The 19,637-nt window shown below is 41.5% G+C and overlaps 1 protein-coding gene across 16 annotated transcripts in view; it reads right to left on the bottom strand.

Annotated features, from left to right (window-relative positions):
• tcf12 (transcription factor 12) overlaps nucleotides 1-19,637 on the bottom strand; it is a 367,875-nt gene that overhangs the window by 38,545 nt on the left and 309,693 nt on the right. For 13 of the 16 annotated variants that reach the window (XM_038813403.1, XM_038813409.1, XM_038813404.1 and 10 more), the window contains 2 exons: nucleotides 11,667-11,738; nucleotides 8,114-8,320 (listed from right to left, as the gene is read on the bottom strand). In XM_038813403.1, coding sequence (XP_038669331.1) covers nucleotides 8,114-8,320; nucleotides 11,667-11,738 — 279 coding nt within the window. The remainder of the gene's footprint in view (nucleotides 1-8,113; nucleotides 8,321-11,666; nucleotides 11,739-19,637) is intronic. The other 3 variants (XM_038813410.1, XM_038813408.1, XM_038813416.1) reach the window with 1 other exon arrangement.

Below are 19,637 nucleotides of genomic sequence, written 5' to 3' on the forward strand. Positions count from 1 at the left end.
GAATTAAATGGGGAACTTGCAAATCCAAAGCCATCAATGTATATCTTAATTGTCAGAACCTTAGGGCGTGATTTTCCAGCCACGCTGCCCCAGAAAAGCAGCTCGCCGCAGCACATTGAAGCCGGTGAAGGCCGAGAGACATCACTCCCGGGATCTACCCAGCACAATCTCACGAGACGTTGCAAGGTGAATTCGTTCACAATGGGCGGGATCAGTTTTTGGCAAATCTGCATATTAGAGTGAGGCAGGAACCCTCAGTATAATGTGCAGAGTCCTAAGGTACATGAGGCTTTGGAATTCAATACCTTTGCCTTGGGTACATTGGGCGAGCGCCATTTGGTACCTGTCCCCACAAATGGGGACCAGATGGAACGGCACTTATCTCCAAGGGGAACGGAGACCCCCAGCTGCATGTCCTTTGGGCAATGCAGTGCCAAGGTACCAAGCTGCATTTTGTTTGCGCGCGTGATCGGGCCAGCATTGCCTGCAGTGGTACTTGGGTGGGGATGGGGGAACCCTCCCACATTGTGTTTGGGCTGGTGGGGCGAGGTCGGTGATTCTTTTCTGGGCCTTGAGACCGGGATGCCATTTAAAATGATATAGCGTTGCAACGGGGTCTTCCGGCGATTATGTTATACAATTTAATTCACCTATTAAAAAAAAACTTTTCATTCTTAATACCCAAGGATACACAGTAGGATGGTAAATAAGATGGATCTTTCGTATTTAGCAGAACCTGGGAGCTGGACTGAATCATCTTTAAGGGTTACACTTTTTCATATGCTCTCATCACACTCTCTCCCCAGGACAAACATTCAAGAAACCACTGAGCAGTTTGACTAACTAAACCTCGAAAACTTTACACATTGCACGTGCTCAGACTGCAGTATCTGCAGAGCCAAGGCATCAAGCCAAAATCTGAGTACAACTCAAGTGAACAGTGTTGCCCTAATGCTCCTATTTTCACCAACCTCCATTGGCTCCCCTATCTCCAAATGCAATGAATTTATGATCCTTTTCATAGAATCCCTACAGTGCAGGATGAGGCCATTCGGCCCATCGTGTCTGCACTGGCCCTTCAAATGAGCAGTCTACCCATGTATCCTCCCCTGCCCACCCAACCATAACCTGATAATCCCACAACCGAACCTACATATCCCTGGACACTAAGGGGCAATTTAGCATGGCCAGTCCACCTAATCTGCACATCTTTGTACTGTGGGAGGAAACTGGAGCGCTTGGAGGAAACCCACGCAGACACCGGGAGAACGTACAAACTCCGCACAGACAGTGAAGGCCGGAATTAGGCAGCAGTTTAAAAAAAAAAACTTGTTTTTATTCAAGATTTTACAGAATTTTTACAAAACCACTACCAAAAGGAATAAAAAATTAACAACTTAACAATACAGGGTGCAATAACTACAATTTACAAGACATACAGTTCCCCACCACTTGCCCTTCAGCTCCTCCGCCTCCTGGTATATGTCTGATACCTTTCCGTCTCCTACCCACATGCCCAAGACCACCCTGTCCTGTATCCTGCGGGAAGGCAGCAGCAGAAATTCCACCACCTGCTTCTTCAAGAAAGCGTCTGACTTGCAGGTACCTAAAGGTATTCCCCGGGAACAAACTGAATTTCTCCTCCAGCGCCCTAAGGTTAGCAAAAGTCCCATCTATAAACAAGTCCCCCATCCTTTTAATACCCGCTCTGTGCCAGCTTAGAAACCCTCCGTCCATTCTACCCGGGACGAACCTGTGGTTGTTTTGTATCGCGTTCCAGACTGAGGCCCCTACCTCCCCCAGTGCCTTCTTCACTGACCCCAGATTCTCAGTGCCGCCATCACCACCGGGCTCGTGGTATACCATGCCGGCGAGAGCGGCAGCGGTGCCATTATCAGTGACCCCAAGCTAGTATCCCTGCAAGACACCGCCCCCCCCCCCACTACCCATTTCTGTTAGGCAGCAGTGCTGACCACTGTGTCACCCTTTGCTTAGAACCTCCCTGATGGCTTAGAAGCTATCCTAACTTATGCAGCTTCCTCCAGAGCAGGTATTGCCTGCTCTCCTGGGTACCCTTCCACCTCTCCGCTTTACCACCCGCGCTTCTCAGGAGCCTTGGATGTAACACTCTAGTACGCTATCCTTCAGCATATTTGTGTTACTACAGTTGGGCTATAGGAGAAGACCCTGTAAAGAATCAATGCATCCTCGTCGTGTGTTAGGCTTTGCCTGATCCAGTTCAAGGTGGTCCACAGGGCTCATATGACTGGCCCGGATTAATAGGTTTTCTGAGGAGATGGAGGATGGGTATGGGAGTTGCGGGGAAGTCCGGTAAATCATGTACATATGTTTTGGACGTGTCCGAAGCTGAGGGGATTTTGGCAGGGATTCACAGATGTCCTGCCAGAGGTTCTGGAAGGAAAGTTGACTCAGAGACCAGAGGTGGCAATATTTGGAGTGTCGGAAGATCCGGGAGCCCGGGGGAGGGGGGTGGGAATAAATGCCTCAATAAAATGTTTCCTCAAAATAAATCTTTGTGTTACTCCCCATTTCTCTCTCTTGCCTTCTTCACTTATTTAAGCTCCAACATGAGTTGAAATTTTTACATCACTGGTACTATATAAATTCAAGCAGCAGTCATTTCCTGATAGAAAATTTTTGATGGATGCTTTTCAAAACATAGAAAATACTTTTCTTCAGGTTGCGTAGTATTTTACATACTTTAAAATTCCCACGGAAAATCCTCTTATACAGCTTTATTCACAAAGACATTTTACAATCTACGTCCAGACACCAGAACAAAAGAGGAAAGCAAAAAATCTAACTTTGTAAAGTTTGCCAATTAAAATGTTTTTTTTCCCAGCCTTTCATGTTTTAGACCAAATGTAGGAATACAAAACAGAATGCTGACATCCTGCCAGATATGATTCTCAGGGATCTAAATTCTTTGATGTTTACTGCCACGGCTGCTGAATGGGTATAAATTGTTGCTAAATGTGGGAATGTCCTGGAACCAGTTCAAACTGAAATAACGCTTCTGCAGCAACGAATCCAATTTCATTGCTATTAGGTTAGACTTTTGACTAAAAGTCACTTGACCAGGAAGGAGTGACCAACCGAGAGTCAGCGTTGGTGAGTGAGCACAAGGATTGGTGAAGAGTAGCTAGGGAACAGAGTTTGTAGTGGGGCCAAAAGACTTTCTCTTCCCAATATTTAATTGGAGGAAACTCCATTCATCCAGTACTAGAATTCCCAGCCTGGTTTTCAAATCTCACCACGGCCTCGGCCGTGCCCATCTCTAAATTCTGCTGCCCCGTAATCGCCCAAAATAAACACGCTGATCTAACTCTGGCTTCGAACATTTCCGATTTTAACTGCTCCACCATTGGTGGCTAGGCTTTCAAGTGTCGAGGCCCAAAGACCTAGAATTCCCTCTCTAAAATAATTCTGCCATTCATTTTTGCTTCTCAGTCACTATTATAACTGTCTCTTTGTCCAATTATTTGCCCATCTGCTTTAATATGTATCCTTTTGTGCCTCAGGGCTAGATATTGCTTTATAACCCTCCTATGAAGCATGGTGGAACATGTTATTACTTTACAGGTATTACATATCGGTTATTGTTCATAGTTTACATTGTGAAGGATGGAAGTCGTAGTGATGGCAAATGTTCGCATAATATCTCTTTTGGCGATTTGATTTTAATGAATTTATGAAACCTAGAGTAATAGTCTCCAACAAAATATTGTGACCCTCAAGAGACCAGGAAGATTTAATTTCACCACTGGATCTGGGCAGAATACGCAATCATATTTGGTGGCTACAGGATGCTAAAACAAATCTCAACACAAGGGATCACCAGTGAAAGAAAATACCAGAGTTTCCACCCTTGATTGCTGTTCATAGATAGACCCACTCATCCTGAAACACAGACGGAAGGGGAGACTGTATCCAGGGGGCTGGGGGAGCGAGGGCCTGAAGGGAGGGGGTTGGGGAGAGGAGCGAGGGTATGAAAGGGAGGTGCCAGACAGTGGCAAGGAAAGTGGTGTAGGAAACTGAGGGTGAACTCAGGGAAGATGAGGTGAGGGCACATGTCAAACAGGGAGACGGGGCAGAGAAGAATGAGGGTGCGCGCAGGGATGGGTGAGTGAGGGTCCACATCAGGGCTGGTGTAGAATGTGCTGAAGGGGTGAAAAGTAGCGAGAGAGTGCATGTGCGCTGTGGAGGAGAGAGTGCCTGCATGGGCAGAGAGGAGAGAAAAAGCATTAGAGGAGAGAAAAAGCATTAGAGGAGGAAGAATCTGAGGCAAAACCGTCCATTCTGTGAAGAGTTCCAAAAGTATCCAGAAAAGGTCACTGGTCAAAGGTCACCTGCAACATCGACAGATTATATAAATAGATCAGCATCAAATGGGCTGGTGGTTGCTGCGTGTTTTATAATTCTATTCTTCATATCTCCTCTTACTAAAACCACCCCTCCCTCACAGGATTAAGGGGGACAATTTCATAACAAGGATAACTCCAGGACTCATTTATGTACATTTATGTAAGCATAAATGTAGTATCATTTGCACAACATAGAGTTTTATTTTACAGTATGTAACACTTCAGGCCTGTTGCAATCATGACTAAATATGTTGAACGTGTGTCTGTCTATTTATTTCTACCCAAACAACAGCTCTAGAAACTCTACATTGGCAGCTTAATTTAAATTCCTGGAGCATATCTGTTTCAAGCTGTGCAGCTTTTCCATGAAAATTCTCTCGTATATCAATGGATCCCACATTCTGAAGACAAGATGGATTTGATTAATTGATTCTATCTGGGGACTAATCTATAAATTGTTTGCTTCAATGGATATCCACTACAGCTGTTCTCAAATCCCTTTCATTAAAAAGCTCAATTTCACAACCACAAATTAAACATTGCATTCCATCAGTTCTTGTCCCTGCTCATGTACTCTTGGCTAATTCACTTTTTCAAGTACATTTCCAAGCTTCTGCAATGCATATCATCTTGCCTGATTCGCTCCATAAAATCTGCCGGAGAACATTTGTGCCAGTAGTTACACATCTGGAAAAAATGTAAGCATAAACTAAAAATTCTCTGTGAAGGGTCTGTTTTCTCCATGCTGACTGGATTCCACAAGGCAGTAACCTCCACTTTTCTGGGCAGAGGAGAGAAGGCATTTATATCTCAAATAGAAAATAAGTTGCAGGTGCAGTTTTATCATTGGCATTCTTCCCATCAAAACAAGAACCTTGCACAGACAATTCTTTCTCCGCGAAAACCAATCAAGGAACATGTCTTTCTCCAACAACTTCAGATTTAACCATGCTTGGGTACAGGTTCTGTAGGAGAATAGAATCAATGGCAAATAGATATTTGACATTTCAAAAACCCAGAGTAAGCCTAATCATTACAATTGGAGCAACATTACAAGCCACTCAAATCACGATTTCTGAATAAACCGGACTGTCCACAAACCTGGATTCCACAACACATCTCAACACCTGAACCACTTTCTAACATCCACAAAAGTCAAGGTGGCTTTAAAAAGGTAATATCCAGTGCTGCAGTTAGTGCTGACATCAATGGAAAAGGAACAGTAAAGAGATATAAATAAAAATACCCTACGTACCTGTCATTAAAGTTTTAGATTAAAATGCTTTGTAAAGTTCTTTATGCAGATAGAATGTCATCTGACACTTGCATCTAGTGTTACTGTACTGTTACTGGCTGAACAAAGCTGCTTCCAGGTCATAAAGGCTGTTGAGACAGGAGTAGTCAGTAAAACATAAAAATGCAAGGATCACTGATTAGTACATTCAAAATACATATTAACTATATAACCTACAAACTTAGTTTGATCTTTTTGAAAGTCTTACTACAGAGGATGGATATTACCTTTTCAAATGCTCAACATTGCCACTGACAAATATACAAGAATTCTCTTTAATCCAACACTATTTGTAACCTTATTGCAAATCTGTTTACATTTCAGGTGAGCTGTTTCGGATAGCACTCGTCTTAAACTAAGAAATATCCAATAAAACAGCAACAGGTCAGTGGCAATTGCACATACATAATTCTAGCTTCAGTTATCCAAAGAAACAAGACAGAGACAAAGTGGACGGATTCAATTGCAGCAGCTTAACCCAACCACAATATATACATTTGGCATAATTATTGCAACAAGTATAACCTCTTCACCTGCAGTAACATCTCAATTGTCCAGCATTTTGAAGTAGCAAATGTACAATCAAAAAGCAGAAATAAAAGCCATTTTTCAAGGAATAATCTCTACATAATTAGATTTACTTGGTAATAAATCACACATTATTTCTCAGTAAACCTGACAATCAGCAAACCTGTGAAAATAATATGCAGACAACTAGTTGCGGAACATAGAACATTACAGCGCAGTACGGGCCCTTCGGCCCTCGATGAAGCAGAACATATTTTTTTTTACTGAACATTAACACACACAAGCAGTCATTTAATCTCAGGGTTCTATTGATTTAAATTTCAATTCCAATTGGGTTCATGTTCTCCCAACTTTATTAATATTTACTAAATATTTCCAGCAATTTAGATTCTGCTCAATTTTGATATGCGGATAAAGCCCGGACAAAAATAAAACAACTTCAGATTGGCTCGCCTTTAAATTCAAAGCTAATATAATTTAAGGGAATTTGCGCCACAATTCACAAATTTTAATTGGAGTTAACAGCATTCAAATTGAATGAATACATCCACCATACACATTACATGGCTCTTGGTAATAATTTAACTAGGTTGAACAAGCAATCTGAACTTCAATTAAAATTATTTCAACTTAAAAACTGCAATACTGTATGGCATTTCACAGACGCACAAAGCTTACTTCCTGTAAATGTACAGTTTTACTTGGATAGAGCTCAAAAGCTTCAATGGAAAACTTGCTATAAATCAGGACTTTAACAGGAAGAGGAGAAGGGAAAACCAGAAGTGCAGGATCTGAACATTTCAGATTGGTGCCCATGTTAACCCTTTCCTTGAACTAGGATATGTCGAATACAAAGTAAATTAAATTGTTCAATGCATGAAAATCTACTTTACAGAAAAGTGATTCCAAACAAATTAGTGCAATACCATAATTGTAAATGATATGTTTTATGGCATGTTGTTGTGGGGTCTAGGTTTTTTTTGTGTGTGGGGGGGGGGGGGGGGGGGGGGGGGGGGGGGAGAGAAGAGTGAGGGCGGCACAGAAATCAAATCGCAGCCTACTGTTTAGACAGTGATGTGTTCTGAACACATCCAAATCACATATATAGCATAAATATTTCAATATGCCGGATGATGCTACATCACAACTTGCAAATACACATAAGAAAATATTGTAAAACAATGTTGCAATTATCTGTGATCTCTTTAAAAACAAAACGACCCCAGGCACGCTGGTGCAGTGGTTAGCATTGCTGCCTCACGGTGCCGAGGGCCAGATTCGATCCCAGCCCTGGCTCATTGTCCGTGTGGAGTTTGCACATTCTCCCCATGTCTGCGTGGGTCTCACCCTCACAACCCAAAGATGTGCAAGGTAGATGGATTGCCCCTTATGCTAAATTGCCCCTTAATTTGAAAAAGAAAATAACTGGGCACTCAATTTATTTTTAAAAATTAAAAAAAAAACAAAGTTAATCTGGTTTCAAACAGATTTAAAACTACTCTACCTCCATACACCCAGTTATCGGTATCTACAGCTACAATGTAGCCAACATTGAAGGCATACCATTTCACATTCAGAAGCAGAAAACATTTTTTAAAAACTTAAATCAATCATCATCACATTTGAAAATAATATAATGAAGTGATAAAAAAGTGTGCATTAGTACTGTGTTAAACAACTATAAGCACAACGAACAAGGTCAACAATAATAGTGTGGCTTCACATGCTGCACTAAATTTTAAACTAGAAAGCAAACCGATTTCCTTCTCTATATAAAAAATATTAATGTGGAATTCTGGTAAAACATTGTGTGCTACAAAAACAAAAAAATTGTATTGGCCACTGAGAATAAATTTCCATGCTGCCAATTTCTCCTTTTCGTAGTATACATATTTTAAGAAGTTACCATTGACGTTTGCCGACTGGATGCGACCAGTGCAGGTGCTCCATAGTTTGAATTCAGTCCTCCAATTGGCCCATTTTGTGATGGTCCCAGTAAACTATGCATGTCACCATGGCCACCAGACATGCTTGTTGAAGGGCCAACAGCGTGATTTCGGAGAACGTGGATGGCATCATCCAATCGGTCTAGACGATCCTCCATTCGAGTTTGCTGTGAAGAAACAACATGCTGAATGAAGACATTTGCTTTGGCAACACTTCTGATAAGGTAAACTCACAGCTGGTCAGTTAATGTATAAAGCATGTCATGGATAAGAAAGGAAAGAAATAGCAACAAAAACAAACGGTCTCAACAGCAGCTACAGGCATCTGGAATATGTTTCAAATTATAAACCGGATATCTGGGGAAAGGGAATTTTTAAAAAAACAATTCACATTCAAGGGAACCACTTATTATGGGTGGGGCAATTTGAAAGTTTGCGATTTTCTCAGCACAATAAAGAGAATCATTAAGATGGTCATTTGACATGCTTTTTGTTGGGACATGTAAATTTACTTGGATATGGTATCATAGTGATCATGTTACTGACTAGTAATCCAGAGGCCTGGATTAATGATCCAGAGAGACGAGTTCCAAGTCCAACCATGGCAGCTGGGTAATTCAAATTCAGTTAATTAAGTAAACCTGGAATGAAAAGCTAGTACCAGTAATTGTGGCAATGAAACCATCAGATTGTTGTTCAAAACCCTGTTTCATTAAAGCCTTTCAGAGCTGAAAATCTGCTGTTCTTATCCAGTCTGGCTTATACGCAACTCCAAACCCATAGCAATGTGGTTGACTTTTATTTAACTGCCCAGTGCAAACGACTCCGTTTTTTCCAAACCTCTGCAAAAGCAAGTGTAAAATCAGAGGGACCATCTAACATTGTCTTAGGCACCAGATTCAGACAGGACAAAGGCACACCCAGCCCAAGCGACACTGCAAAGTCGTCTTCACAAACATCTGGAGACTGTGCCACCATTGGGAGAGCTGACCCAAAGACTAATCAAGCAATAGTCTGACCGTCATACTCACAAAATCTTACGTTTCAGCCAATGTCCCAGACTCCTCTATCACCATCCCTGCCTGTGGAACAAGACAGATGCATTAAAGTAGGTGGCACAGTGTTATACATTCAGGAGGAAGTGGCCCTTAGAATCTTCCACAATGATTCTGAACCTGATGGAAATCTTGCTGATTACCACCTTTCCTCAGCTGGTGAATTAGTACTCCCGCATTTTCAACAACATTTGGAGGAAGCAAGGGCATAGAACGCACTTTAGATGGGAGAATTCTATGCCGATTAAAAGTGACTTAGGAGCATCACTACTGACAGAGCTGACTGAATCCTGAAGGATACAGCTGCTAGATTGGGGCCTGTGGCAGGTGGTGAGAACACCAACATGAAGGGGAAAAAGCTACATGAACAAGTCCTCGCCATCTACTTGTTAAAGTTGCATCACTGTACAGTGATTGTGGGGACATCTTCAGTCCGAGGACACCCATTACCATGTTGTGTGACATTACAACTGTGCGAAATAGGATAGATTCAGAAAAGATTCAGAAGCTCAAAACTGGGCACCTATGAGGTGCTATAGGTCATTAGCAGCAGGACTGTATCCTGCCATAATCAGTAACGGCCTACCGCCTAACGTGCCACTACCATCAAGTCAGGGGATCAACCAAAGAGAGGCTCAAAAATGAGGTATCAACCCAGTGAAGCAACAACATATTACATGCAAGTTTAATAGCAGAGGCACAACAAAGGGATCATATCCATCTACAATCCTGCCACATCGAGCTATGATTTGTGGTGGGCAATTAAACAAACATGAGGCTTCATGAACATCCCTGTCCTCAGATAATGGTGGAGTATGCTAGTGCAAAAGAGAAGGCTGAAGCATTTGTAACCATTTTCATGCAGAAGGACCAAATGAATGAGGTCTGCACTACCACAGAAAGCCATCTTCAGTCAATTAAGCTCACACCACATGATATCAAGAAACAGCTGAAAGCACTAGATACTGAATAGCTATGGGTTCTGATAACATCTCATGTGGCAGTACTGAAGACCTGTGTTCCAGAAATAGCTGAGTCAACAACCATGCTGCTCCAGTATAGCTACTGCACTGAATTTACCTAATAAATTGCAAAATTGCTCGTCTGTCCTGCTCACAAAAGCAGGATAAATCCAATCTGGCCAGTGTCTACCACAGTCTACGAACTATCAGCAAAGTGATAGAAAGGGTCGTTATTTGATGTTCTCCAACTGCATTTACCGAATTTCATCTTGGGTACCAGCAGGACCACCTAGCTCCAGATCTCAATATTTCACAGTCTCAATTTCAGAGGTTGGCGAGACTGACTGTCCTCAACGTCAAAGCAGCATTCGAGTGATAATTCAAGGAGTCTTTGTAAAATTGAAGTAATTGTGGAATAAGGAGGAAAGTTTTGTACTGACTGGAGTCATACCTAGCTCCAAGGTTGGTGTTGTTGGAGGCCAATCAATCAGGCCCAGAATTTTTCTTTAGCAGTTCCTCAGGGCAATGATCTAGGCCTAATCAACTTCAGCTGCTTCATGAATGTCCATCATAAGGTCAGAAGTTCAATGATGATTGTAGTGTTCAGTACAAACTTGTAACTTCAGATAATGAAGCAAGACTTGGACAACAATCAGGCTTGGCTAAATGGCAAGTAACATTCATGCCATGCAAGTGGCACATCTTCAACAAAAAAGAATTGAACCTAATGACATTCAGCAGGGAACCCATTGATCAGAAACTTAATTGGACCAGGCACACAATGATTTTGGCACCAAGAGCAAGATGGAAGCTGGGTATTCGGTGGCAAATGGCTCACATCCTGACTCTCAAAGCTTTTCTACCACCTACAAGCAATGACTGTGGTGGAATGCCACCCACTTTTCTTGAATGAACGCAGTTTCAAGACACTCCACACCATCCAGGACGTTGATTAGCACTCAGTCACCTTGAACATCCACTTTCTCCACCACTAGGAGACCAGTGACTGTCATGTACACCATCTACACGGTGCACTGCAGAAACCCGTCAAGGTTTTGTTGACAGCACCACCCAAACCAGGGACCTCTACATCCAAAACGACAAGGATAGCACACCTGGGAAGACAGCTCCAAGTTCTCCTCCATGACATCCTGACTTGGAAATATATCACCAGTCCTCTATTGTCACTAGGTGAAACTCCTGGAACTACCTGCGCAACAGCAATGTGTGAGGGCCTCCACCACATTGACTGCAGTAGTTCAAGGTGACTCAACATCACCTTCTCGAGAGAAGTTAGGGATGGGCAACAGATGCCAGCCTTGCCAGCGATGCACACATCCAGTGAATGTATTAAAAAAATCAAAAAATGATTGAAACAGAAAATAATGTGGATTTAAAAACACTGCTTGGTACATTGTTTTAATTCATGCAGATGGTCTACAGGTCTAGAATGGGAAACCATGGATGGAAATGCACTGTCGAAAGAGAAGTAGTACCTCACAGACATCCTTTAAGAAAGACATTGCATCTTGCAAATGCTCATGGAGTTGCTGTTCAACCCGATTTTTCTGGTAAAGCCAAGACATAACAAGAAGCAGAAAGCATTAATATAAACACTTAAAAGCTATGCAAATCCAACAGGCTAAGTGAATTCATACTGAAATACAACACTACCGAATTTGGAGAATGGACGAAATATCTAAATAACAACGTAGACTGCTCAAGATATGAAATAAACTGATAAACGACATTTTTGTCAAGTTATTTTTCCCTCTCCTGTACCCTATAATTATTTCCCTTTTCACATAGTAATTGAACAAACCGATCTCCCATCTTTACTAACATCTCTTACAACTAGCACTTACCAAAACTTCACCAGAAATACAAACTTATTTTGAGGTTAAAAAACTGGAATTTTACAGCACAGAGAAGGCTCGTCATGCCTATGAAAGGTCTATCCAATTAGTCACATTCTTCTGCTTTTTCTGCATAGTCCTGAATCATGTACACCCAACTCCTGTTCGAAATGCACTACCTCTTTTTCAAGCAGTGCATTCCAGATTATAATTTGCTGCATACAAAATGTCTCTTATCTCACAAGAACTAGGTGCACTTGAACCCTCAAGCCACTAATGCCATTCAATTAGATCACAGATGATCCAACTGTGGTCTCAAGTCCACTCTCTACATATCCCCCCGATAATCCTTAGCTCCCTTGTCAATCGGAAATCTAACTAACTCAGCCATGAAGATATTCCATGACACAGTCTTTGTTGCACTTTGGGAAAGAGAATTCCACAGACAAACAGCCTGGGGGAAAAACATATCTCCTCATCTCCGTGTGCCCTAGTTCCAGACACCCCACAATGGGAAACATCACCTCAGCATTCACCCTGTCAAGTCCCCTCATGATCTTCTATGTTTCAATAAGAAACATTCCATTATTCAAAACTCTAAACAGACAGACCCAACCTGCTGAACTTTTCCTCATCAGCTAAACCCTTCATCCCAGGAATCAGTCATTCCAGCTTCTCATGCAGTTATATCGTCTATGAAGGAGACCAGAACTGTACATTACTCTAGATGTGGTCTCACTTAGGCCCTGTACGGCTGCAGAAACGCTTCCTACATTTGTGCTAGATTCCCCATTCAATAGGCACCAACATTCCATTTTTAAAAAATAAATTTAGAGTACCCAATAAATTTTTTCCAATTAGAGTGTCATTTCAAAGTCGAAGAGAAACTTGGTTACCAGTAAGCAATTGCCCATTAAATCTTGAACTAATTAACTTGCAGCTGGCGTCATCTTTCCAAATGTCCTTTCAGAATTGTGAGGTTCCAAAGCGGTCTTTATGTTTATTTGATCACAAAGTTGCTTTTTTCTTTGTAAATTATTGTTACTGAATTCCAAACCAGGCCTGGAAGGCAGTTTCTTTTCTCGCACAAACTGTAGATTCATTTTATGGAGTGCCTCACCCAATTATAAATGAGCCATCACATTTGAACAGGTTCCCTTCCCTCTGATCAAATACACAACTTTGCTTCCTTCAAGCTTGCATGCAATTATTTTGCTCATTCTCTTGGTCAGACCAATAAAGAGTTTTTCACCTTTTCTACTTAAGGTGCAGGTCCTATCCTTCCCCAACCAATTTTAGGTTCAGTCCCATGGGTGCCAGCTGTTCCAGGAATCTCACCAAAGAGATTTTTTTAAAGTTGACAGCCTGTTCATTCATGGGAAGCATTACAGACAATGCATGCCCTGCAGCGAGCAGTCAATAATGTTGAAGAACAGAAACACAAAATTATTTGCTACATCTATCCAAGCGAATCAGAGGAGTCAGCCGAGATGTGAAAACTTAATTTTTTTGGGGGGGTTGCAGTTTCAGTTCAATTTAGTTTCCTAACTCCCTCCCCTCTACATTTTTGAAAAAGTTTAACTTGCACCTCCTGTACCAAAACTTTCTGCCGAAATTCATTTTGTGCATTTCAACTTACTTCAGTTATATTTTGTGTGATTTCCTGCCTGCCAATTTGCTTGTTCAGTGACCAAGAGTGGCCTGGTAACTAAGTGAGACTCAACACACATGCAGTTTTCATGATGAGAATGGAAATGCGCAAGCAGAACTTTAGATTTTAACCAATATGAATATTCCATCTTCAAGATCTGTGAAAGGGTCCGATGGGGATTCATTGAACTATTTTGCTTAAAAACATAGGCTGTTCAATATTACCTATCCTATTCAATGCCTTCTTCAATGGTGCACTGGATTTCAGTATTAGGCTACTTAAGATTGTTCATTCCAGAATTTTTTAAAGAAATGTGTTTATTTTGTTGCCAAACCAATCCAGAGTCGACTATCATTCCATTTGCCGCGTTGAAAAATGATAAAGTCAATGATGTGTTGACAAGTGAAATAATGTGTTCTGTGCAGTTTAGAGGTGTTGTTGATGGCACTAATAGTGCAGGAATTCTATGATTCACGTTCAGATCCAAAGCCTCTGGCAGAAGCCAAGTTTTGCCATCGATAGAGTTGGCTGGAGTTTAAAAAAAAAGGTTGCTCTGGCTTTCTTTTGTTCTTGCGCATGATCCAAGATCAGGCTGTGAATTTGTGCACTGAAAATAAATCAGCTGGCCAGAAGATAAAGCCCCCAACATTATGATCTGGATAAAACGGTTGGTGATTAGAAGTTCAGCACATGTAGCATTGGATGCAGACATCCAGAACGTCAACTTTCTGAAATAAACATTCAGGCACAGCACAAAACTAGCATCCACTGCATCAGTGAAGAAGGTATTGAATAGAAAAACTAGTATGCAGCCTAGGCATTTTCTTTTTAAAAATGAGTCAATGAGTTTCCCAACCTGCAAGTTCTCCTGTGTAAACCCTTTCACCACATTTAAGATTGACCCAGATTTGAGAATTCACAGGATAAAGTAGTTTCCACAAGCAGACCTATGCCACCTCTGAACTGTAACCTGTGTCCTTGTGATGCAATAACAAATTTTTACTACCGTTCTTTGCACCGGAGACAACATAAGCTGACCACCACGTTCTGATGTCCACTTTAAAACTATCAAGCTGCCAGTCTGTATTGTTCAGGCTAAAACTAGTAAAATGTATTTACAAATGATAATCGGACAGAAACAGACTTACATAAAATTTAAGTATTTGAGAAACATCCTTGTAGCTCTTTCCAGAATCTTATAATGGTATTTCTAGCATCTCATCAGCAATTATCACAACAGAATTCCTCATATTGGCTTACATGGAAGCAGAACAGTGAAAGACTTCAAAATCAAATGCTCAACTTTTAGATAATTTTTAGTATTTCAAGTTTCAATACCCAGATTATTTGGAGGGTGGCACAGTGGTTAGCTCTGCTGCCTCATGGCGCTGAGGTCCCAGGTTTGATCCCGGCCCCGGGTCACTGTCCTATGTGGAGTTTGCACATTCTCCCCATATCTGCGTGGGTCTCACCCCCACAAACCCAAAGATGTGCAGAGTAGGTAGATTGGCCACACTAAATTGCCCCTTAATGGGTAAAGAAAGAATTGGGCACTCTAAATTTATTTTAAAAATATATACATATATGTGTATGACAAACCAGTGAACAATCTGACACACCATTAAAGTTTTTTTCCTTCTTTACTCAAAATCTTTACTCGCAATCTATTTCTTTAACTACGCTTCCGATCACCCATCTCACAGCTTTCTCTGGCTTAAGGTTATTCTTTTCCCGCTACGCCCCTGAGAAACAATGTTTTTTCAACATTACATTGGCTTTATCAATGGAAGCTGTTGTTGTGCCACACATGTCAAGGGGTTCAAAAACAATAACATACTGGAATTTCAATCAGGGTAAAATATACTTAATCCTAAACTTAAGGTAATGAGTTTCATCAGTCCCTCGTATTGCACGCGTACATATGTTAACATTTCAAAAACTTGAGGTAATTTCTGACACAATTAACTGATGAATACCACCACAGGTAGCTAACATGGTTGGACTGTGAAGGCGGATTCCTCCAGCCAGTTTCATAAATTGCTTTTCTCTCCCAACACCAATTCAAAAAAATGTTCTCAACACAAAGGTCATAACAAAAATGATACACTGTAGAATTTGTTTGTGATGAAACAACAGTTCTGCTTCAATTCTATGTTTGGTGAGGAAACATGGTACCCTCTGTTTTAGTATGGTAATCAATGGGAAGAGGGGCAAGCAACGGAAGCAGCTGGTCAAGTCCTTGAGCTCCTCACACTGCTGTTTAGTTTGAGGCTGGAGAGGGGTTTAGTAGAAAGTTGGTGGTGAAAAGAGAAGCAGGGGTTATCTTTTCTCTTCAGGGCATTCCTGGAGTAGTGTGCAGTTTCAACTGGGGAGAGTGATGGTGCTTGATGTGGCCCAGCCAGATCTGTCTCCTCACAATTGCCCATCATTTCTAAGATTCTATTGGAACATGGATACCAGTACATTAAGTTGACTTTATTTTTCAACACTTGTGAACAATAAATCTGAGTAATAATTTGCCACTGCTCGGTAATTCTGGTTGTTAAGCACAAGAAATTGTGTATCTTTTGGTCCTATTACCTCATGCTCTATTCTGTTTTCAGGCCCGATCATTCACTGTACCTAGGCTCTAGAGGTCCTGTTCATGCTTCAGTGTCAGCATTTTTGCCACCCAAATATGAGCAAGACATTACTAAGTGCTTTCAAATTTCCATACATACAAGTTATGTTTTTTTGAAGCATTCATCAAAGACAAGAGGATCAGGAGGGTTGGAATGGATGCCATCAAGGATGATAATGGGGCGGGCGGCATGTGGCGCAGTGGATAGTACTGGGACTGTGGCGCCGAGGACCCGGGTTCGAGTCACTGTCCGTGTGGAGTTTGCACATTCTCCCCATGTCTGTGTGGGTTTCACCCCACAACCCAAAGATGTGCAGGTGGATTGGCCACGCTAAATTGGCAAAAATGAATTGGGTATTCTAAATTTATTTTAAAAAAAGAATGATAATGGGAGTGACCTCCAGATTTATAATTGACCTGAACTGTTGTCCTGGTGCTGGCCAAAATATTTCAAAAGAAAATATAATATGGCACTGATCCCCAAGAGGAGTCATGATTTTGTATTTAGAAAGATTAGCTAACTTGTGGGACTATCTGCACGAGTTGTACAGAGGAGCAAAAAGAGATTGATAAATCAGTCTTTTTTTAAAACATTGGTGACAGAGCATTAGGGATGCCAATACAGAACTGACAATCTGAGCAAAGAGTTTCAGAAGGAAAATTAATAGAGAAAAGCAAGAAAAAAAACTGGAGACAACAGAAATATCTTCAAAAGAAACCACAAAAATCTTTGATCTTTTCATCTATGAGCCAAGTCATGAGACATCATCGAGTACACAGACGTAAGCTGGGGTTAAGTGCCAATATACACTGCCAGTTCAGGAGCAGCATTCTCAGACGCTTGTGTGGAAATCTGTTGCTCGCTCCCTCTCTGAAATATAGTGTGTCCTGCAGAGTCTCAAGGTTGAGGTAGAAAAAAATAGAACGTAGCAATTAAGGAATGATAGAACACAGAGCAGGGATTGAGCAATATTTAGAAAAGGGAAAGCTAAAACAAGGGTTTTGGGAAGGATCATTTGAGACAAAACTGCCCACGTCTTTTACTCGGAAGGTTCACTTCTGAACTAGTTTCTCAAAACTGCCGGTATGTTCTGACATGAACTAAAATTGCACCAACTTAAGCGGTTTCAAAAAGGGAACATTAAAATAAAAAATTCTAATGTGTATCGAAAAAGTCAGCAATTACTGAGATAGTAGTCAAGATTTCAGAATTCCCCTTGCCAGCATTCAAGATTTCAGAATTCCCCTTGCCAGTATTCAAGATTTCAGAATTCCCCGTGCCATTTTTGAGAGCATGTTTAAAGAAAATGGACCAATTTGCAATCTGGAAAACAGACCACACAAAATTTGCAGTTTCAAACTTCCAAATGGAAATTAAGTTTTGCAACAAATATTTGAAAGGCAGAGGCAAGAAGCAAATGTGACAGCAAGGACATTACTTTAGCTACGAGTCAGTCAGTTTAATATCAGTGATGGGTCAAGCTTTAGAAGCAATAATCGGGGAAATAATTAACAGGTAGTTGAAATTTAGGTTCAGCATGGTTTTGTATAAGGCGCATTATGCTCAACCAATCTAATCAAATGTTTTGATGAACAGAAAAGGTTGATGGAGTAAATGCAACAGATGTTGTCAAAATGGATTTTAAGAAATCATTTGGGAAAATACGACATTAAAGGCTGAATAACAAAACTGCAGCTCATGAAATACAAGGGTCAGTGTCAGCTCAGATAAAAAAAATTGGTTTAAGGACAGAAAATAATGAATCATGGTAAATTATTGTTTTTTTCCCCCAAACTGAAGGATGGTAGAAGTGTTCCCCAGGGTCACTGCTAGAACCACTATTTTTTTGATACATCAGTGATTTGGACAGAGTAAACTTTGAGGTGTGGCAAACAGTGAAGGTGACACCAATCGATGAGACTAGTAACCAAAGAGAAAATGCTGGAAAATCTCAGCATGTCTGGCAGCATCTGTAGGGAGAGAAAAGAGCTAACATTTCGAGTCCAGATGACCAAATGAGACTAGTAAAATGACAGACATGTGTCCGATACAGTTGAATATGGGTGTAGCATTTTGCGAGAAGAGTTAGAGAAAAGCAATATATACTTTAAAGACACATATCTAAAGAGTGCGCAGAGACAGAGGGGCCTGGGAGTTCATAGGCATAGATCTTTAAAGGTGGAAGCACACATTGAGGGTAGTCAGCAAAGTATATGGAATCTTGCACTTCATAAATAGAGGTATTGATTACAAAAGAAGGCAATTTAGGTTGAACGTTAAAAAAGCTGGAGTTAGGCTAGAAACAGTTCTGGTCATCACACTTTAGGAAGAATGCATAATGTAAGGGTCCTTCTGGTTTATTCCCTTATTCCCCCTTTCTATTATTTTGCCATTATAATTTTTGATCCATGGGTGATTTAAAAAAAAGTATTTTTATAAGGTTTTGCAGAATTTTTCATATAAATCAGTAGTAACCATAATAACAAAACAAACTAGTGTGAACTGGAACATAGTGCAAAAAGAGAATATACAATAACAATTAAATAGACATTACTCCACACGACCCAGTCTTCCCACATCATCCCAATGAAGCACTCACCCCCCCCCCCACGGATTGCTGCTGCTGCCATTTTAATTTTCCCCAAGAAAGTCGACGAACGGCTGCCACTTCCGAGAGAACCCGAGCGTAGACCCTCATAAGGCAAACTTTATTTTCTCGCGGCTGAGAAACCTAGCCATGTCGGTAACCCAAGTCTCTACACTTGGGGGCTTCGAGTCCCTCCAGATTAATAAAATCTGTCTCTGGGCTACGAGGGAGGCAAAGGCAAGATGTCGGCCTCTTTCGCCCCCTGAACTCCCGGGTTTTCTGACACTCCAAAGATCGCTATCACTGGACTCGGCACCACCCGTGTGTTAAGCACCTTGGACATTGCCCTCGCGAACCCTTGCCAGAACACTCTAAGCTCCGGGCATGCCCAAAACACGTGGACATGATTTGCAGGGCTGCCCTTGCACTTCATACAACTGTCTTCTACCACAAAAAACTTGCTCATTCTCGCTGCCGTCATGTGTGCCCGGTGGACCACATTAAATTGAATTAGACTGAGCCTGGCACATGATGAGGAGGAATTAACCCTGCCCATGACCTCTGCCCACAGACCCCATTCCAACTCCTCACCTAGCTCATCCTCCCACTTGCCCTTGAGCTCCTCCACCAGGGTTTCCTCCGCCTCCTGTAGTTCCTGGTAGATATCCGACACCCTCCCCTCCCCCACCCAGGTGCCAGAGACCACCCTGTCCTGTATCCTCAGTGGCGGCAGCGTCGGAAAGGCCACTGCC

This window comes from Scyliorhinus canicula, chromosome 12 (genome assembly GCF_902713615.1).
Source record: "Scyliorhinus canicula chromosome 12, sScyCan1.1, whole genome shotgun sequence".
Lineage (NCBI taxonomy): Eukaryota > Metazoa > Chordata > Chondrichthyes > Carcharhiniformes > Scyliorhinidae > Scyliorhinus > Scyliorhinus canicula.